Raw genomic sequence first — 17,902 nt, 5'->3', positions numbered from 1 at the left:
CGCCTTCGAAGAGAAAAGCCTTTTATTTTCATAAAATTTGATAGCCAGCACCTGCTCGTTTTAAAGCCACTCCACATTAGCCCTTTCTGTAGGACTAACTGCATCGCCCGTACTTTGAGCAGATCAGTCGTCACAGGCCGCTGTGTGGCTTGCTGCTCTTGCATGTATTCCGTCAGCAGCTCTTCCATTTCGGCGAAGCGGCCCTGTTTCGGTCCACTAAAACCCTTCCTTGTTGCTTTACTGGTGAAAATATTCTCCTTCTGCTTGCGCCAGTCCTGCACGAAAGTTTCGGGAACTCTGAACGCCTGTGATGCGGCCCGATTTCCGTCTATCTCCGCGCACATGATAACTTTCCTTTTAAATGCGGCATCGTGGTGGACTCTGCATGTCTTTGCAGTCGGTGCTTCGATGCTGATTGAATAAACGCAGAAAATAGGAAGACAGGCGGCAGACTAGGTTACACCAGCGTCTGATTACACGTACAACATGGAGGTACGCACATGGAGGAAGCTACGGCAGCTAGGCTAGAAGCGTGTACAAAGCGGCCATTTTTCGAATGCCGATGGCGATATGGTAATGTGAATTTAGGGTCGTACTCTACTTTAACGCGCACACAATTTTTGAACCCGTTTCATTGAAAAAAGGTACGCATTAGATTCGAGTAAATATGGTAGTCCTGGAAGGAGCGAGCTGTTTAAAGGTGTTAAAAAATTCATGAGTGCAGTGTTTAGAGTAGTGAAATCTGGTTTGTCATAATCACAGATGACTTTAGTGGAAGAGTTACGGGGAGGCTTCGACACTGCTAGGTAAAATAAAATTGTTATGATCACTGAGACCGTTAGCACAAGACATTGAATGAACCATTTCTCGGTGCGAAAGAAAAACTAGGTCAAGGGTGTTGTTGATCCCAGTTGGCATACTGACTATCTGTGTAAGATTATACATAAGTACAAGATCGAGGAATTCTTTGGATTGACCAGAAGCAGCACCTAAAGTATCCCATACGATAAGGGTAATTGAGATTGCCATAGAGTATAAGGTTGGCTCTAGGAAAGTTGTTGTTCAAATCGAGAAGGACAGTGTGCAGTTCTTTCACAAAGGAAATGGCACAGTCAGGTGCACAATAGCAAGTGATGAGTATGTTAGAGCTTCCAAGCAGAGATATGTTCATGCAGAGAATTTCGTGATGGCATTCAATATTCTGTGTTGAGGAAGGTAGGCTGGGATTCATGAGAACTGGAACACCAATGCCTTTCCGTCCAACTGTTTCACGTCTGTGCATAGAAAATGGCATATTACTCAATAGCTCATCGGATGAGATATCAGGGGTTAGCCATGTTTCTGTAAAAACGGCAATGTCAGTAAGGTTATCTTCCAGAATGGCTTCGGCACGTTCCCTTTTAGGAAAGTAGCTATGGATATTGGCAAGTAGAGCTGATATTCTGTGGTGTGCAGGTGTGCTGACAGGGCGATGTACTGGCTGATATGATGTTAGCTGTGGACGCTTTGGGAAACGCGGTGAACGCTATATTTTCAACTCAAGTACAGAATCCGATCCGGCATCATAAGTGTACTGCTTGTTGCCAATGACTAGCTTATCAAAGTGTTATATTCAGTTTCGTTATTCATTTCAGTTCTTTATTCCCCAGGTGGCGCTTCTGTTCTTCATTATGTATATTGGTTGTATATGTTAAATAAACGGCTTTTTACATCGGGACGACTGGAGTCTGGCTTCCACCTTCGGTCAATACCACATTGGCGACGAGGATGTCGTGAATGTACCCCCAGCCCCGCTGCGCCGTCCGTATCCGCCCACCATGAGCTTCACCGGGCTTGCTGCGCCACCGTTTTTCCTTCCGATGCCCGGCCGTCCGTCATTGCCATGGGAGCAGTGGGAGCAGATGTTACACATGTACTTGCTGGCATCCGGAGCCACCGCGTTCAAGCTGGAGCAACGCAAGGCTATTCTTTTGCATTGTTTGGGGGCGGAGGGCCAGCGCATTTATCAGACGCTACATGCAGGGACCAGCGCCGCAGAACCGGCAGCGCCATGTACCGCAGCACTCGCCGATGATAAGTCTGTCGTGGCCCCTCCTGACGAATACGACTCTGCACTCGCCGCATTGCGGCACCAGTTTTCGACGTCGCGCAACATTATCATCGAGCGTCATCGTTTTCACCGCCGCAGCCAACACACAGGCGAGTCCGTTCATGACTTTGTTGCCACTCTACGGGAGCTAGCGTCACATTGTTCGTTTGCCTCGCAAGATGATGCTCTGCGGGATCAATTCGTTGCCGCCGTAGCTTCCACTTGCGTACGTGAGCGGTTACTGCTCGAGGGTTCCACACTTTCATTCGAGAATTGCACTTCAGTTTGAGCAGGCAGCTGAAGAGCTAAAGGAGCTTTCTGCTTCAGTCGAAGCAATTTCATTGCGGCAGCGTCATAAACCATCGTTGCATTCTTCGAAAAAAGGAATTCACAACCGACAGCCACCTTTGAGCAGAATTTAACGAGGAGCGTGGGCAGCTCACATGCGCCGCAGCAGAACCGCCCCCCTGAGCGGAACCGAGAACAGAGTAGCCGCTCCGGTTCGCCACATTGTTTCCGATGCGGCTCGCGGAACCACATCACGTCGGCGCCGCAGTGCCCAGCGCACGGCAAGACTTGTTCGTTTCGCAGTCGCAAGGGACACTTTCAAAGGGTATGCAACCGCAAGCTAATTCAAATGCAAGGCCGAGTCCGTTAAGTTGAATCTCGTGAAGATGTTTCGTCATCTAGCAGTGCTGAGGAAGTTTTGACTGTGCAACGTTCCGCGCGTAGTGGAATTCATATTCAAGTGCAAGTCGCGAATGTCACCTTGACATTCCTTGTAGATTCAGGGTCATCTGTTTCAATCCTGTCGGAGCAAGAATTCAGCCGATATTTTCAGAACGTTCCGCTCCTGCCTGCTCTGCATGTTAGTCTGTTTGACTACTCTCAATGGCCGATTACCCTGCTAGGTTGTTTCCAGGTAGACGTTCGGTTTAAAGGCTGCACAGCGTCGCTACGTTTTTATGTTGTTCACCGAGGAACTTGTCTGATCGATCTTGATGGCATCAAAGCCTTGGATCTTCGCATTGAGGGTTCTGCTCTCAAGTGCTTATACACATCCGTTGCTCCGCTGGCGACTGTCATTGACCCGCTATCATGTTTCATTTCACCGTCAAGCACGCAGCCCCATAACACAGCTCTTCCGCCAGCCTTAGCACGTGAGTTCAGTTCACTTTTCAGTCCCGAGTTGGGTCTTGCTAAGGGGTTCACGCATCGCATCAAGACGCGGCAAGGCGTGCAGCCTGTAACTTCGAAGCTTCGCCGTCTGCCGTATTCTCTCCGGTCACCAGTATCAAATGAGCTTCAGAGGTTGCTGAGCCTTGACATCATCGAGTGCATCGATCCTTCTGAATGGGTGTCCCCTATTGTTGTTGTTAACAAGAAAGATAGTAGCATCAGGATATGTGTAGACCTTTGAGAGCCAAACAAAGCTATTGTTCCAGACAGTTTCCCGTTGCCCCACACAGAGGAGCTGCTTCACGCTTTGGTAGGCGCTACACGCTTCTCCTAACTTGACTTGGCTTCCGCTTACCATCAGGTTCTCTTGCACCCTGACAGCAGGGATCTGACAGCTTTCATCACTCATGATTGCCTTTTCTGTTTTAAAAAAGTTTGCTTTGGGTTGGTTTCTGCCCCAGCGGCATTTCAAAAGATGATGGCGACAATCCTTGACCGCTGCCCTGGCGTGTTGTTCTACATTGATGACGTCATCATTTTTGGCAAGACTGCAGAAGAACACCTTTCAAACTTGAAGACCATGCTTCAAAAGATCAAGAACGCAGGTCTGAAACTGAACAATAAATGCCTTTTCGACGTTACAGAACTTGCGTTTCTAGCGCACAAGGTCACTGCATGTGGTATCTCGCCACTTCCAGAGAAGGTAGACTCCATAGTTAACACACCAGTGCCAGCTGATGTTGCCACCCTTCGTTCGTTCTTGGGTCTCGTAGAATACTACTCCAAGTTTGTTCCACACTTGGCACAAATGGTTGAGCCTATGAGAGCCTTACTTCGCAAAAATGAGCCATTCATCTGGTCTGCCGAAGCAGACAGCAGTTTCAGGAGGGTCAAGGAATTGCTTTCGTCGAGTACAGTCCTCCAGATTTTTGATCCGTCGCTGCCAGTTATTGTGTCAACTGATGCGTCCGACTGTGGCCTGGGAGCAGTCCTGCACCAACAAAGTGGCCACGAGCTCCGCACAGTTGCTTTCACATCTCATACTCTGTCGCCTGCGGAGAGAAAATATTCAGTCGGTGAACGAGAAGCTCTTGCATGTATTTGGGCATGTGAGCGATGGCACACGTACCTTTGAGGTCGCTATTTCACATTTCGAACAGATTACCAGGCACTGGTGCCCTTGCTTTTGTCACAAGGACATAGAAGACGTCCACTCCGAATCGCACGCTGGAGTGCATGACTGCTTTGCTAGAATTTCACTCTTGAATACTGCAAGGGGTCCACAAACACTGTAGCAAATGCACTTTCTCAGCTACCAGCACCTACCTCGGAGGCAGAGATTGCTAAGGAGGAAGAAATTGTCTCGTTCATTGAGCCAGCCTGCGTGACAAAAGAGGAGTTCAGGCAGGCCGCCCTCGACGACAGTTGCCTGGAAACCGTCAAGTCATTCATGCTGAGTTCCTGGCCGCCAAAGAAGTCCATACCAGAAGAGGTGAAACCATTCTACGCCATTTGGGAAGAAATTTCTGTTGTCGATAAGCTGCTACTGCGTGGAGAGCGCCTCATTGTTCCATCCTCCCTCACGGCTCAGATCATCGGCATCACGCATGAGACATATCCGGGTATCACGGGCACAATGGCGCGACTGCGTGAGCGGTTCTGGTTGCCACGAATGGATAATCAAGTGGAAGCAGCAGTAAAAAACTGCCACATCTGCCTGGAGGCAGATAAGTCCGCCAAAACATCACCAGCACCATTGCAACCTGTTGAATGGCCTGAGCGACCGTGGCAGAAGCTTGGCCTAGACATTGTTGGTCCTTTGGACCATGCAGCTCATAACAGCAGATTTGCTGTAATGCTTCTTGACTGCCATTCTAAATGGCCAGAGGTATATTTTTGCGGTGAAGTGTCCATGAGCACCTTGAAAGACTTTTTAACAAATGTTTTTGCCCATGAAGGCTACCCAGAAGAGATAGTTTGTGACAATGGACCTCAGTTCACTTCGCATGAGTTCATCACTTTCCTGCAAAACAGAGGCATCAGTCTTTCACATTCTTCGGTCTACTACCCCCAAGCCAATGGGCAAATAGAACGTTTTAATCGCACATTGAAGAATTTCATTCAAGTCTCACTCCTCGAAAGACGACCACTCCGGCAAGCTGTCACAGAATACCTTGCCATTTACCGCTGTACTCCGCACGCCATCACCGGGGTCGCCCCAGCAGTTCTGCTGCATGGTAGAATGCCCCGAACCAGGCTGGATGTTGTGGGTTTCTCAGCACCAGCATTTGCGGAAGACCCAGCCAAGGAGTTGGCGCGACTTCGTCAAAGGGCTAGGCGTCAACAGCAGAGCAGCAAGCACTACATGGACAAAAGGAGAGCCTCCAAGAAGACGAAGATAGCCGTAGGCAATTTTGTCCGCATCAAAAAACTGTCCATTCATTTCAAAGGAGACTGCGCCTTTCTTCACCAACTAAAGTGATCGAGAGCACGGGACCAGCCTCCTTCCGACTTGGAGACGGCCGTACATGGAATGCCTCCAAGCTTTTCAGGGTTCCGGCGAGGGGCACCTGGGAACCAGGCCAGCCTGCCACGCCGCAGCCACGGTCTCCTGATGCACTGCAGCCTGCCGTGCTACAGCCTCCTTCTCCCAGGAGGCAGGCGCTGTCTCCTGGCCTACCGCAGCAGCAGTCTACGAGCCCGTCGCCTTCATCGCCAGTGCGACGTCCAAAGCGGCCGACCCAAGAGCGCCGGCCACCGGCCTGGCTCCAAGACTATCAGACCAACTGGTTGGCAGTCTGACGTGTACATACTTTGTAAATATGTGTAAATAAGTATAGTGTGCATGCCTTGGGGTTTCCTTACTAATACTTACTAACAACTAATCACTAAAAATAAGGGAGGGAGTATGTTATATTCAGTTTCGTTATTCATTTCAGTTCTTTATTCCCCAGGGGGCGCTTCTGTTCTTCATTATATATATTGGTTGTATATGTTAAACGGCTTTTCCATCGGGAAGGCTGGAGTCTGACTTCCACCCTTCGGTCAACACCACACAAAGCGGATCTTAAAAGGAAATTTACTATTGAGGCCATATGCATATAGCTTAGCTTGAGCTTTGCGTACACGTGTAGAATAATCTTTAATCGAAAATTACGTCTCCTTCAGTTTAGATCCAGCAGACAAAATATTCTATTTCGTTTTATAGCTGCTCAGTTTGACAATGGGATGTTGTTTATCATGACGGAAGCAACAAAGCCTATGAGCTTACTTAATATCAGTACTCGAGATGTTATTTCAAGTTGCTTTTCGCAGAATGATATGATATGCAACTCAGACTTTGCCCATGTTTTGCCACTGACCTCTGCAATTCCGAAAAACAGCAGGTGGTTTCGACAAAGGCAGTTCTCTGAATCATCGCATTTCTTTGCAAGCTCCTTGATTTCTGAGGACATCTTTTTATGAATAGTATTAGCGACAGGTTGGTCATCGTATTGGAAGGCTTCAACTTTATTTTTCTAGTACATCAGCACAGCTGGAGAGACCACTGACAAGATTTTCTATATTTGTCTGAGCAGAACGGATCAAAGCAAGCTCGGACAGCATGGTGTTTTGTGAGAGATCCATTTGGGCAATGGCCTCTGATGTGGATTAAAGGGTTGGGGTTCCAGAGTGCAATTCAAAGTCACCAGACAAAACAAGTAAGAGAAAAACCAGATGGCCATTGATACAGAAAGAACAAAGTATCTGGCCTAACAGCCACTTCCAACTGTCAAGTGCATCCAGATGTCACGACACCACAAATAAGAAAGGATCACTACATTGAATGCATTTCGCATTCGGGAGATAACTAACCTGCACTAGAATGGGTATCTTTGAGACCTTGCTCGTTGTGGCAGCGTTCCCCAACTGGCCTCCGGACGACGGCAGTTTAGGTAGACTAGGCAGATCACCAGTGCTGATTGTAGCGCTTGGTTGCCAGGCGAAGAAGTTGTCGATGTCAGGAACAGGTGCATACAGGGTGCCATTGCTGTTCGTCGGGTGGTGTTCAGGAAACCTGCAGTCTGTGTCGCAGAAAAGTAGTGCCTGGGTGGGCTCGGCCAGCAGGCGGGTGCTGAATTCCGAGGGGAACATCAAAAGCAGGAAAACCTGCAGTAGAATTAGCATCTTTGAGACCTTGCTTGTTGCGGTAGTGTGCCCGTCTTTTCATTTTTTGTTCACTCGACCTTTCGAATAATTCAACCACATCTTGCAGTCTCGCAAGCGCCAAATAAATGGTAATTGACTATTTTGGCTTGCCAATTCAAAACACCTGTTTGTGAAAAAAAAAACTTTTTAATTAGCAGCAAGTGAAGTAAGTTTTTTGTGGCACTGATGACTTTTTTTTCTGTCTGCTCTTTCTTTCCATTGCCTTGCAGTTTATAGTGCTGTACAGCAAGGATGGAGAGTGCTACGGAAGTGCCAAGATTCTGGGCCTTGGGCCAAGCCTGTACGAGGAACAGTGGCAGCCAGTACAAGCCTGTCCTCATCAAGCCAGTGGCAGCAAAAGCTAGCGTGCATATTTTTTTACTAGGACACTGACATTTTCTTTTCAGGGTAGTGAGTGGAAGCACTGTGGATAACTTAGCGACACATTGTTGATAACTTAGTAAGAAAATCACTAAATTTAACCGATATTTACAGGGAAATCCCGATACAGTCGCCGACCGTTTATTCGGACCTCACGGGGACTGCGAAAATGTCCGAATAAACAGGTGTCCGAAAAAGCAGATGAAGAAAAAAAAATGAAATTCTTTATTTCCACGCACTTATTCGCGCTCGGCAGTAGCCTTGGAAGAAATCGTGAATGCGCCGTTGCACGCTGTTCCGTTTACGCGCAATCAGATAAGCCTGAATCTCGGAGAGGGTCGTACGGTCACTATTGGCGGCTGAAAGCACAGTCACTGCTTGTACACGCTCCGCATGCGACGGCAGCGTAGCACATGGTGCGTCATCTTCCGACTCGGAGTCATCGTCCGGCGGTGCAGCAGAAACCTAACGAATGATCTTGCCGCCGTCGAGTTCTGCGCATGTCAATACAGCAGTGTCAGCACCTATGAAACTGTCAAATGAGACGGTGTCCGGAATCGCAATGCCACCACTGCGCAGGTCTCGGCAGAACATTTTCCGCGTCAGTAGGGAGCACATCGGAAGCCGACAAATCTTAGGCCTGCCGGCACCCGCTTGCCGGCATTCCCCAGCGCAGTCTGCGCGGGCACTGTCGGCGCCATTAGACCCTTGACGCGATGTTTACGTATGCCGCGTTCGATCACCGAAACCTCGACACAGCACACAAAGCAAACTAAAGCCCCACCACCGTGCCGACACCAGTCACACAAACGAAACGCGGCCTGCTCGCAGCGTCTTGCGCGAGGAAACAAATCAGCTGCTGGATTGTCTTGACATGGCTTAGTAAGCTGAAACCGGAACTGCTGCAGAGCCGCTCTATCTAACCAGGCAGAAACGATGATGATGAGCGGGGATTTCTAGTAGCGCTACTTCGTGGGGCAGCAAGGAAGCTCCGTTCAAAACAAAAATGGCGTTCAGCAAGTCGAACCATGCACCGGTCAGAGTCGGTGCATGGTGCTCTCGACCGAGTTAGCTAAAGGAGTGTCCGAAAAATCAGACGAGAGGTTGCAAGGTGTCCGAACTTTCGGCAGTTGTTATACATTATGGTCTATGGGGAGAATGGCGGTGCCGCGAAGCTGACCGAATAATCGGGCATGTCCGAATTTTTGGAGTCCGGAAAATCGGTCGGCGACTGTATAACAAACTTCAGGGGACCACAGCAAATTGTTTGTTCTGAAAGAGTATCATAGTGGAAACCCCTAAGTTAACCATTTTGCTAATCAATACGTAAGTTGTCACCTTGTGAGCTGTCCCCAAAATCGTCGCTGTTGACTCTTGGCTCGCGCTGTCGCTATTTTCCATAGATTCCGCTGCCACACACCACTGCAGGACTTTATATGGAGTGGCACGCGCAAAAGAGGTGCTGAAGCCGAGAAAAACACCCAACAAAGAAGAAGCCCTGTGTCGCTTATAAAGCGTGCCGTTTCTTTTTGTTTGTTTTTCACATTCCTTGCCGTGGACACCACAATTGTTTCGCTTGAGGTGGACACCTCAACTGTTCCAAATTGCAAGCATGTGTAAACAACACTGTTCAGCAAGTGCAACCGTGTGGCATCCCCGTGAGCACACAGGTTACGTTTCTTTGCACACATAGCTGGTACAGCCATACAAAAAAGCGCAAAAGAAAAAAAAGGCATGCATAGAAAGAGTGAAAGAAGGAAGAGATGTGCCTCCATTGCTAGGTGACACTTGTCTGGGCAGAGCATGCGCTCGCAAAACCTGGTGCGTCATCTCCTCCGCTATAGAAAAAAAGAAAAGTCCTCTTCCAGCATTGTTTTTTTCCTTCAGCACCGTCTCAAGTTTTCCAAACCCATTCGCCGTGGCATCTGCTTTCTGCGCCTTGTCATCTGCTAGTCTACTGTTCTGGCTGCCATAAAGGATACACGGAAATCTAACAGTCCCAAGGTTTCGGAGTATGCATTCGTAGTTCTGAGACATTGTTAACATGACAGAGAAACTGAATAAAGATTGTTATTCTGATAAGTTCGGTATTCTGAAGTTTGTGGTACTGAAACAGTTTGACATTTTTGAGAGTTGAGATTTGGTGTATTTCACCACATCAGTACGTTTGTACTACAACAGAATGTACCATATATGGTGGTGATAGCAGGGTAAAAGCTGCATATCTGCAGCTTGACTAGCCTCGCCACTCCTTTGGCACGAAAGGCAGCAACATGCAGTACATAAGAGTGAGTCGTATGCAAAATTTGCAATCAAAATTTAAAACCATAACACAAATGCTCAAGATGTCATAATTACATCAGAAAGAAGAAGCATTAAAAGACACGACATTTAAAATTGAATTTGAAAGTGTCATCTGTTAGCTTGAATTTATTTATTACATCGGGTAGGCAATACTGTAGGAGCTGTGATCCATGGTTTGTACACGGCCACGGAGTGTGCCAGTGAACAGCGTCTTGTTGAACACAGAGGGATTTAGAGTTAACTTTGCTAGTACGTATGTGGTGGCTGTTATGGATAAGTTTTCATATAAATGTTGTTAAGAGATACTATTCGTAGAAAGTTTCAATTTTTTAAATCTTAAATCTTGCAAATGATTTGGACATATGTGCATTGTATGATGTACCTGCAATGCAACGTATGGTGTTTTTTTTTTTCATAATATGATTAAGTTACGTAATCATTTTTTGGTCCCAGTACCCCAAAATAGATGGCAGTAGTGCAGATGCGGAGTAAATGCAGCATTGTATATACTAACAAGTTTTTGCTGTTCTGGTAATATGCAATGACATTACCTTAGGATTCCTACTACTTTACAAAGTTTATTTCTTATGTATTTGGTGTGGTGCTCCCAGGACAAGTATTCATGAAATACAACTAACTCCCAGTGCCTTTGCAAAGGAAGATAATTCTATTTTAACATTAAATAAGTATACAAAATTCAGCATAGGGCATGTTGTAGATTTCGCTCGGAAAAGAACAGCTTTTGTCTTACAACAGCTTATCTGTAAAGAGTTTTTTAACGTCCAAGTGTACAGTCTACTTAGTGTGCGATTTGCCAGTGCTTTGATGTTATCAACGTTCATTCCAGAAAAGAACAAACTGGGGTGCTATTTTGTAGGAATTCTATTAGTACTTTCTTTATGCCTTTTGCCGCCATCACCGCGCATCTATTGGTCGAAAATGACCGGGCCGCGCCCTTTTGTCTGTCAATCACGTGACGTCAGGAGCCCGCGAAAACTGTAATCGTCATAGTGACATTGACGCACTCATTATGCGGAGCATAAGTCATGGATTTTTGGCACGGCCAGAGGCAGGGTTGTTTCCAAAGGAATAAAAAAAAATGGCTGCCCCTCTCATCGCCGTGGCCGTGGCTCTTCGCCGTCGCCGACGTGAACACGAAGAGACAGACGACGCGTTTGACATGCCGGATGACCATTTTCGACAGCATTTTCGCCTCTCGAAGGGAACGGTGCGGTTGTTGTGCGAGGAACTGGCGGGGGAACTAGAAGCGGAGCAAGCGACGGGACTGTCGGTGGAGCAGAAGGTGCTGTGTGCGCTGCGCTTCTTTGCCACCGGGAGCTTCCAAGCGTCCGTTCGGAGTGAGGAGACGATCCGTGTGTTGCAGTCCACAGTGAGCGAGTGCTTGCGATGGGTGGCAGAGGCTGTTGTGAATGCCGGGGCACGCAACAAGTGGGTGTATTTTCCGAAGGCGGCCAAGGAAAAGGCAGCCGTGAAGGAAGGTTTTCTTTAGTGCGGTGCTATCGCCGGCGTCATAGGATGTGTCGACGGCAGCCTCGTAGCTATTGTCGCACCGAAGGGTGAGCGCAAGGCTGCGTTCATGTGCCGCAAGGGATACTACGTCCTCAACTGCATGTTCGTAAGTAAACCTCACGTTTTCTGGTGCCGATCCTTTTTGACATTTATGTTGCTCATGTCAACGGGCACTTTCTCTGTTTACGTTTTACCAGATCTGTGATACGGACATGAAAATCTTGGCCGTGGACCCTCTGCGACCGGGGTCGGACCACGACGCTTTCGTCTGGCAGCTGACATGGCTGCGCCGGCGGTTTCAAGCGGGCCGCATCGTGAATCCCGGGGAATACCCCCTCGGTGAGGCAAAACACCTTTTTTGGCGCAGTCATGCTTCAGTAGCGCAGAACACCGCGTCCGCTCCAACCCAAACTTTTAACCAAATTACAAGCACATAAGTCGGGAGTAAAAAAAAAAATGAAGTCACCATTGTCACCATTGTGACTGCCACCATTGTCAATGTTCGAAGTGTTAAGTTACAAGCACATTATGTGCCTGCAAGGAGCAGACGAAAGCAACATGTATTAGTGCTGCTACTGCACCCAGTGCCTGCCAGAAGCAGAAGAAATGAACAAACATTAGTGCTGCTACTGCTACTACTGTCATTGATAGTACCAACAAGTGTTGATTTCTTCTGCTTGTGGCAGGCACCGAGTATAGCACTTGTAAACTTGTTAATCGTCTGTGTCGGGTATGGACATGCTCAACTCATGCTTTTACTTGAGATTCACCTCTGAAGTCTGCTGTAGATTTCCTAAGTTTACAACTTGCCTCTCATCAGAGGAATACTCAATGTACTATTTCCATCTTCATGCAGGTGACAGTGGCTACCCCTTGGAGCCGTGGCTCCTGACCCCAGTTCCTGGCCATCCTCCAGCGCAGACAGCCGAGGGGCAGTACAACACAGCACATGGAGCCATGCGTTCCGTAGTGGAGAGCTGCATTGGGCTCTTAAAGAGCCATTTCTGCTGTCTTCAGCGATATCGCACTTTCCTCTACGAACCGGAACGTGCAGCCAACATTGTCGCGGCATATGCTGTGTTGCACAACCTTCGCCTTTCTGACGGCGACATAGAATCGGGCGATGATGCCAGCGATGACGACAGCAGCAGCAGCAGTAGTAGTGAGCTCTGCGGTAATGGCGACCCCATTCCGCAAGGTCTGCCCCGAAACACAGGGTCAAGAATGAATTATTTGAGAGGCCGGGCTGTCCGTGACTGTGATTGGCACGTTTGGCACAACCCGTGCGCAGCACATACATTACCTGAGGAGTGTTCAGCGGCAGCTGCGACGTCAACAGCAGCGTCAGCATCGCTAGGTGCATGCACACAGTTGTAGCATAACATATATGCCAAATAATTGCATTGTGCATTTCATGCTGTGAAATTGCAGACAGATTTCCCATGCTAAGTAGTGGTTGATGTTTATGTAATGCAAAGCATTCATGACTTGTCAAGAAATGTAAAAGTTGTGTAGTGAAGCATTATGTAAGGCCTGCATTTATACTAAGTGAAACAGTATGTTTAGTGGTGACATATAAGCAAGCTAAAAATAAGTGCATTTTCAAAGTGTCTGCCATGATTTGCTTGTTGCTGCTGTCGTCACCTAGATGCCCTGCGTGCCATGCATGTAGCCTGCAGTTGTCATAATTATTTCTACTTCTACTTGTACTTGTTCTGTGTTCCCTTACGCATTGATGGACATAAGCGCCTGTCTCCTCGCTTTCTACTCGTGCAGAGAAGCTCACAAAAGCCAAAATGTACAGTTTACGTCACACCTTCCGCTCCATTGAACATGCTGTTACACGCGCATCTTCTAGTTCCTCCACCATTTTGACTCGCAACAACCGCAAAGTTCCTTTGTAGTGACGAAAATGCCGTCCAACTGGTCGTCCGACATGTCAAACGCTGTGGCTCCCGTAAAGTGTGTGCACGCATGAGCAGTTGATAGATTTCAACAAAGTGCCCTCAATTGTAAATAGCTGAACTCGGTTAATGGAATATTGCAGAGTGTGTAATTGCATTTTCATAGTGCAAGCTAGCACTGCAAATATAGTAGCGCCATGCAAATAAAAGCGCCAGAGCAACACTGCACCTTTCTGTATTATTTCACCCTTCAACATACAGGCATTTGTTATGGTAACACTTCTTTATGTACACATCACGTGCGACAGTCTCTACATTGAATAAGTGCGAGAATAGTGAGTACTGCAGCAGTAAAGACATATGCAACATATCACAGACAAGTTGCAATAAATATTGCATCACATTGTTCTTGCATCTGAAAAATTCACAGGTAACTGCATCATAAAATATCACAGGTAACGGCAGGCATCATTTAACAGGGTGTCTACCAACCAGGAAAACCAGGAATTCTCAGGGATTTTGAGTAGTCTGGAAAAAGTCAGGGAAAACTCAGGGAATTTGGGCCTCTATCAGGGAAAATTAGCGGCAGTTTTATTGAAAGGGTCGAAAGTCGCGGTAATGCTGGCTCGAGCAACAGACAGGAATCGTAATGAATCGTCTTTGACGCCCTGTCGTCGGCTGGAGGAGTTGCTAGTGTGCAGTCAACGACCGACTTTCCGGATTCCCGATAATTTGGACGGCTTCGCGGCACCGCCATGTACCCCATAGTGTCAACGTATCAAAACGTGTGAAATTTCGGACGCAAGAACTCTTCGCCGTCCAATTTTCCGGACGTTTTGCAGTGACCGCAGGTCCGAAAGGGCAATAATCGAGGGCACCACCGCTGCCGTTTTAATTACTTCGCCACCTCGAACCGGCATTCTCGCACAGCAACGCTACGCCTAGCTGCTTCGACGTTCGCTATGAAGCTTCTTGCCGTTGGGTGCAGAGTTTTTTATTGAAAGAATTAGCTGCTGTCAGCAATGGCACGGACTCCGCCTTTGTGGTCCTCGCGATTAGCTTAGAAACTTAAAAAACACGGTGCGTTGCATAATGCCGGTTCCCGAAAGCCAGCTTCGCCTCTGTACAGAAATGTTACATGGTGAAGCATATGCAAAAGTATTGCAGTGAAGCATAACAATCGTGGGAAGGGGCTATTGCCACGGAAAACAGTATGTATTCCTTAATTATACACACGTGCACCCGGTATTTACTGTCACAGTACGAGCGCCAATATGCCTAATATGTGTACCAACAGGCCTTCAGAGCGTTTTCGAACGTGCCTGTGGTGGTTTGAGGCCCTAAAGGCAGTAAATGACACGCATTTATTATATTTTTTTCCAACTGGCCAATTTTTCGAACGTTTTCGCGACCCCTAGGGAGTTCTAAAAATCAGCCGTGGACTGTGCAACTGACCAAGATGCTTCAAATGGTCCTTGGGGCGAATGAGTGGCTGAAGGAGGACAAGAACAGAAATTATGTACGCATTGAGGAATAAATGGGAAAGGACGCTTGCTGCCGCCGTTTTGAAGGAGCTTGAGCTCAAAAAACAAAGTTTTGGCTGATGCCGAGATGCAGGTGTCCCTCATCCAAACCAAAATAAACTCTTTAAAGCTGTGAAACACAACACTAAAGCGTTGTGCCCGGGCTGCGAGTATGTCAGGATAGTCGAGGTTGACTTAAGAGCTCTTGAGAGAGAATCTCAATTGTGACAAAGTTCGGGCCTCATACCACTGAGCTTGCTATCAGTTGATAGAAATAGCTCATATTCGAATATATTTGCTTCTGTGTGCATCTCCTTTTTATTTGTATTTGTGAATGTCCGACTTCATTTGCAATTTTTTTCGAAGACGCTTTATTTGCTGCGCTTTTTACTAACCCCTGCCTTCTATTCTCTTCTTGAATAACATAAACACTACTCCTTAGTATTCAAATTGGATTAAGTCTCTTATTTATTTTTTTCATGTGCTTACTCGAGAGTGACAGCATCAGGCAATTTGGTTTCAGCCCGCCTTGACATAAAACATAGTTCTGCATCACTCAGGGAAATGTGCAAAGGCACTCAGGGAAAACCTGGAAAACTCGGGGAATTTGGAAATGTCAACTTGGTAGACACCCTGTTTAAGGAAAGTGTTGTACGCTGCACAAATATGCAGAAATAGCAACTGGCTTAAACTGCACTAGAAAAACAAAGGTGCAGGTGCTTAAATCACGCATCAACAGACGAGTATTTATCACTGCGAAATGTGTAGGTACATCACTACTTGTGAAAGGAACATGCTGCCGTGGAGTTCCATACTGGAAAAGAAAGCCATAACATCTTGCTTTGATATTGAGTAAGAGAAAATGCATAAATATTGCACATGAGGGGTAGACGTACAATGTATCACAACCATGAAAGAACACTGAATGTCAACAAAACGTGGTAATGAAAAACAAGAAAAGAAGACGTCAAGCCCTGTATGTCACAACAAAATATATAAACCATGAAAAAGCACTGAATGACAACAAAATGTACTAATGAAAAAGAAGAAAAGAAGACATTAAGCCCTGTATGTTATGACAAAAAAATATCAACCATGAAAGATCAGTGAATGGCAACAAAACGTGATAATGAAAAACAAGAAAAGAAGAGATTAAGCCTTGTATGTCACGACAAAAAAAAAAAATATCGACCATGAAAGATCAGTAAATGGAAACAAAATTTTATAACGAAAAACAAGAAAAGACATTCCAGCCCTGTATGCCAAAATGCATGTATAATATGTACATAAATATGGAAAGAAATAGACATTACAAATGAGGTGAAGGTGCATAGGCAAGGAATTTTCATAACTTTTTCTTTTTCTGTGCATATTCAGAGGTTCTGTTCAACATTACATTAAGGCACGAAACTGTCACCATTTGATGACACAGGATTAAATTGTAGAACATTTGCAGTTTTGCTTCGTGCTTAACTGGACATGACAACAACTAGGCACCTACCTCATAATTGCAATGCCGCAGTCAGACTAATGTATAACCAGGCTTGCTGGCACTTGTGCAGGTGAGCGTGATAGTGTGAACGCTCTTATTACTGATGTACAACTTCAAGCAAAAAAATCATGCCGCTATGGCTATGCTACTTGTGGTTGCATGAAAGGGTGACTTGAGCAATTATTTCTTGCAAACTAGCAATATCCAGCCTTCATATCATCATTACTACAACAACAAAATTTAAGCTAATAAAAAAATTCCTTGCCTATGCTAGTACTTCACTTATTTAGATATGAGGGTCCTGAGAGGGCGGAGGGACTTGGCCACCATCATGGGCCGGTGCAGCCAGCAGCAGCTGCAGGAGACGCTGGTTCGTCTCCTGTGAGCGCCGTTCCACTGCCAGCTGCTGCTGCTGAACGTCGCGCATGCTGCCGGCCTCCTCCCTCAGCTGTTGTAGTCCCTCCATGTGGACAGCATGTTGCTGCCGCAGGACCTCCATATGGACGGTATGCTGCTGGCGCAGGACGTCCATATGGGCCTCGTGGTGCTGTTAGCGAATAAGATGCATAATTAGTCTAATTATAGAAGCTCAGTAACAAGGCTTTGGTGTGTTGCATTCATCCGCATTTGCAGGCTATTGTCACTGTATATTGAAACACTGAACATATCTTTCTGGCCCATCAAATTTGTGCAGTCCCATTCCATTAAGATGTCTTACATGGTTATACCTGCTTCCCTGAACTTAATGCCACTTCTTTCTTTTTGCCACATCATTGCGTAGATATTGACACATATTATTTCACGCAAATGTGTACAAGATATATTCACCACAGCACTGTATGCATACATTATGCTTGTTTACTGATTAATTTTTGGAGAGGTCATATGCTCGTCAATTTCATACTCAGAAAAATATACGTCTTTGGCCTTACACATACCCGCTGGTTTTGCTCCGGCATTTGTCGGCAGAAGCGGGCCTCCTCCTGCGCCCTGGCTTCCGCCGACTGGCCCTGCGAAACGTATTCGGCAGTAGCCATCTGGACGGCACCCTCGAGATCCTGCTGCCTCGACTGCCTACGGAGGGATGCCTGCGGCTCTCGTGGTGTAGGCTGGGGGGTCGGCTGGGAGGGTGGCTGCTAGAGGGTAGGCTGCTGGAGGGTTGGCGGTTGCTCTTTATGCAAGACAAAAACAAACACTGCTCATTCACTGTTATCCGACCCACACAGCTTGATTGTCCTAACCAGTCACTTCAAAATGTCATTGTAGCTGCATAGCTATAATAATGATACACAAGGCAGTCGCATAACTAGAG

The 17,902-nt window shown here is 46.8% G+C and overlaps 1 protein-coding gene across 2 annotated transcripts in view; it reads left to right on the top strand.

Moving 5' to 3' along the window:
- The window catches only part of LOC142592547 (mitochondrial tRNA-specific 2-thiouridylase 1), a 170,946-nt gene extending 161,575 nt beyond the window's left edge, over positions 1–9,371 (top strand). For both annotated transcript variants that reach the window (XM_075704055.1, XM_075704054.1), the window contains one exon: positions 7,687–9,371. In XM_075704055.1, coding sequence (XP_075560170.1) covers positions 7,687–7,821 — 135 coding nt within the window. In that variant the 3' untranslated portion in view covers positions 7,822–9,371. The remainder of the gene's footprint in view (positions 1–7,686) is intronic.
- The last annotated feature ends 8,531 nt before the right edge of the window (positions 9,372–17,902 follow it).

The sequence above is a fragment of the Dermacentor variabilis genome, chromosome 9 (assembly GCF_050947875.1).
Source record: "Dermacentor variabilis isolate Ectoservices chromosome 9, ASM5094787v1, whole genome shotgun sequence".
NCBI lineage: Eukaryota > Metazoa > Arthropoda > Arachnida > Ixodida > Ixodidae > Dermacentor > Dermacentor variabilis.
The sequence above is the reverse complement of the archived record's forward strand: the minus strand, read 5'-3'. Positions and strand labels throughout refer to the sequence as shown.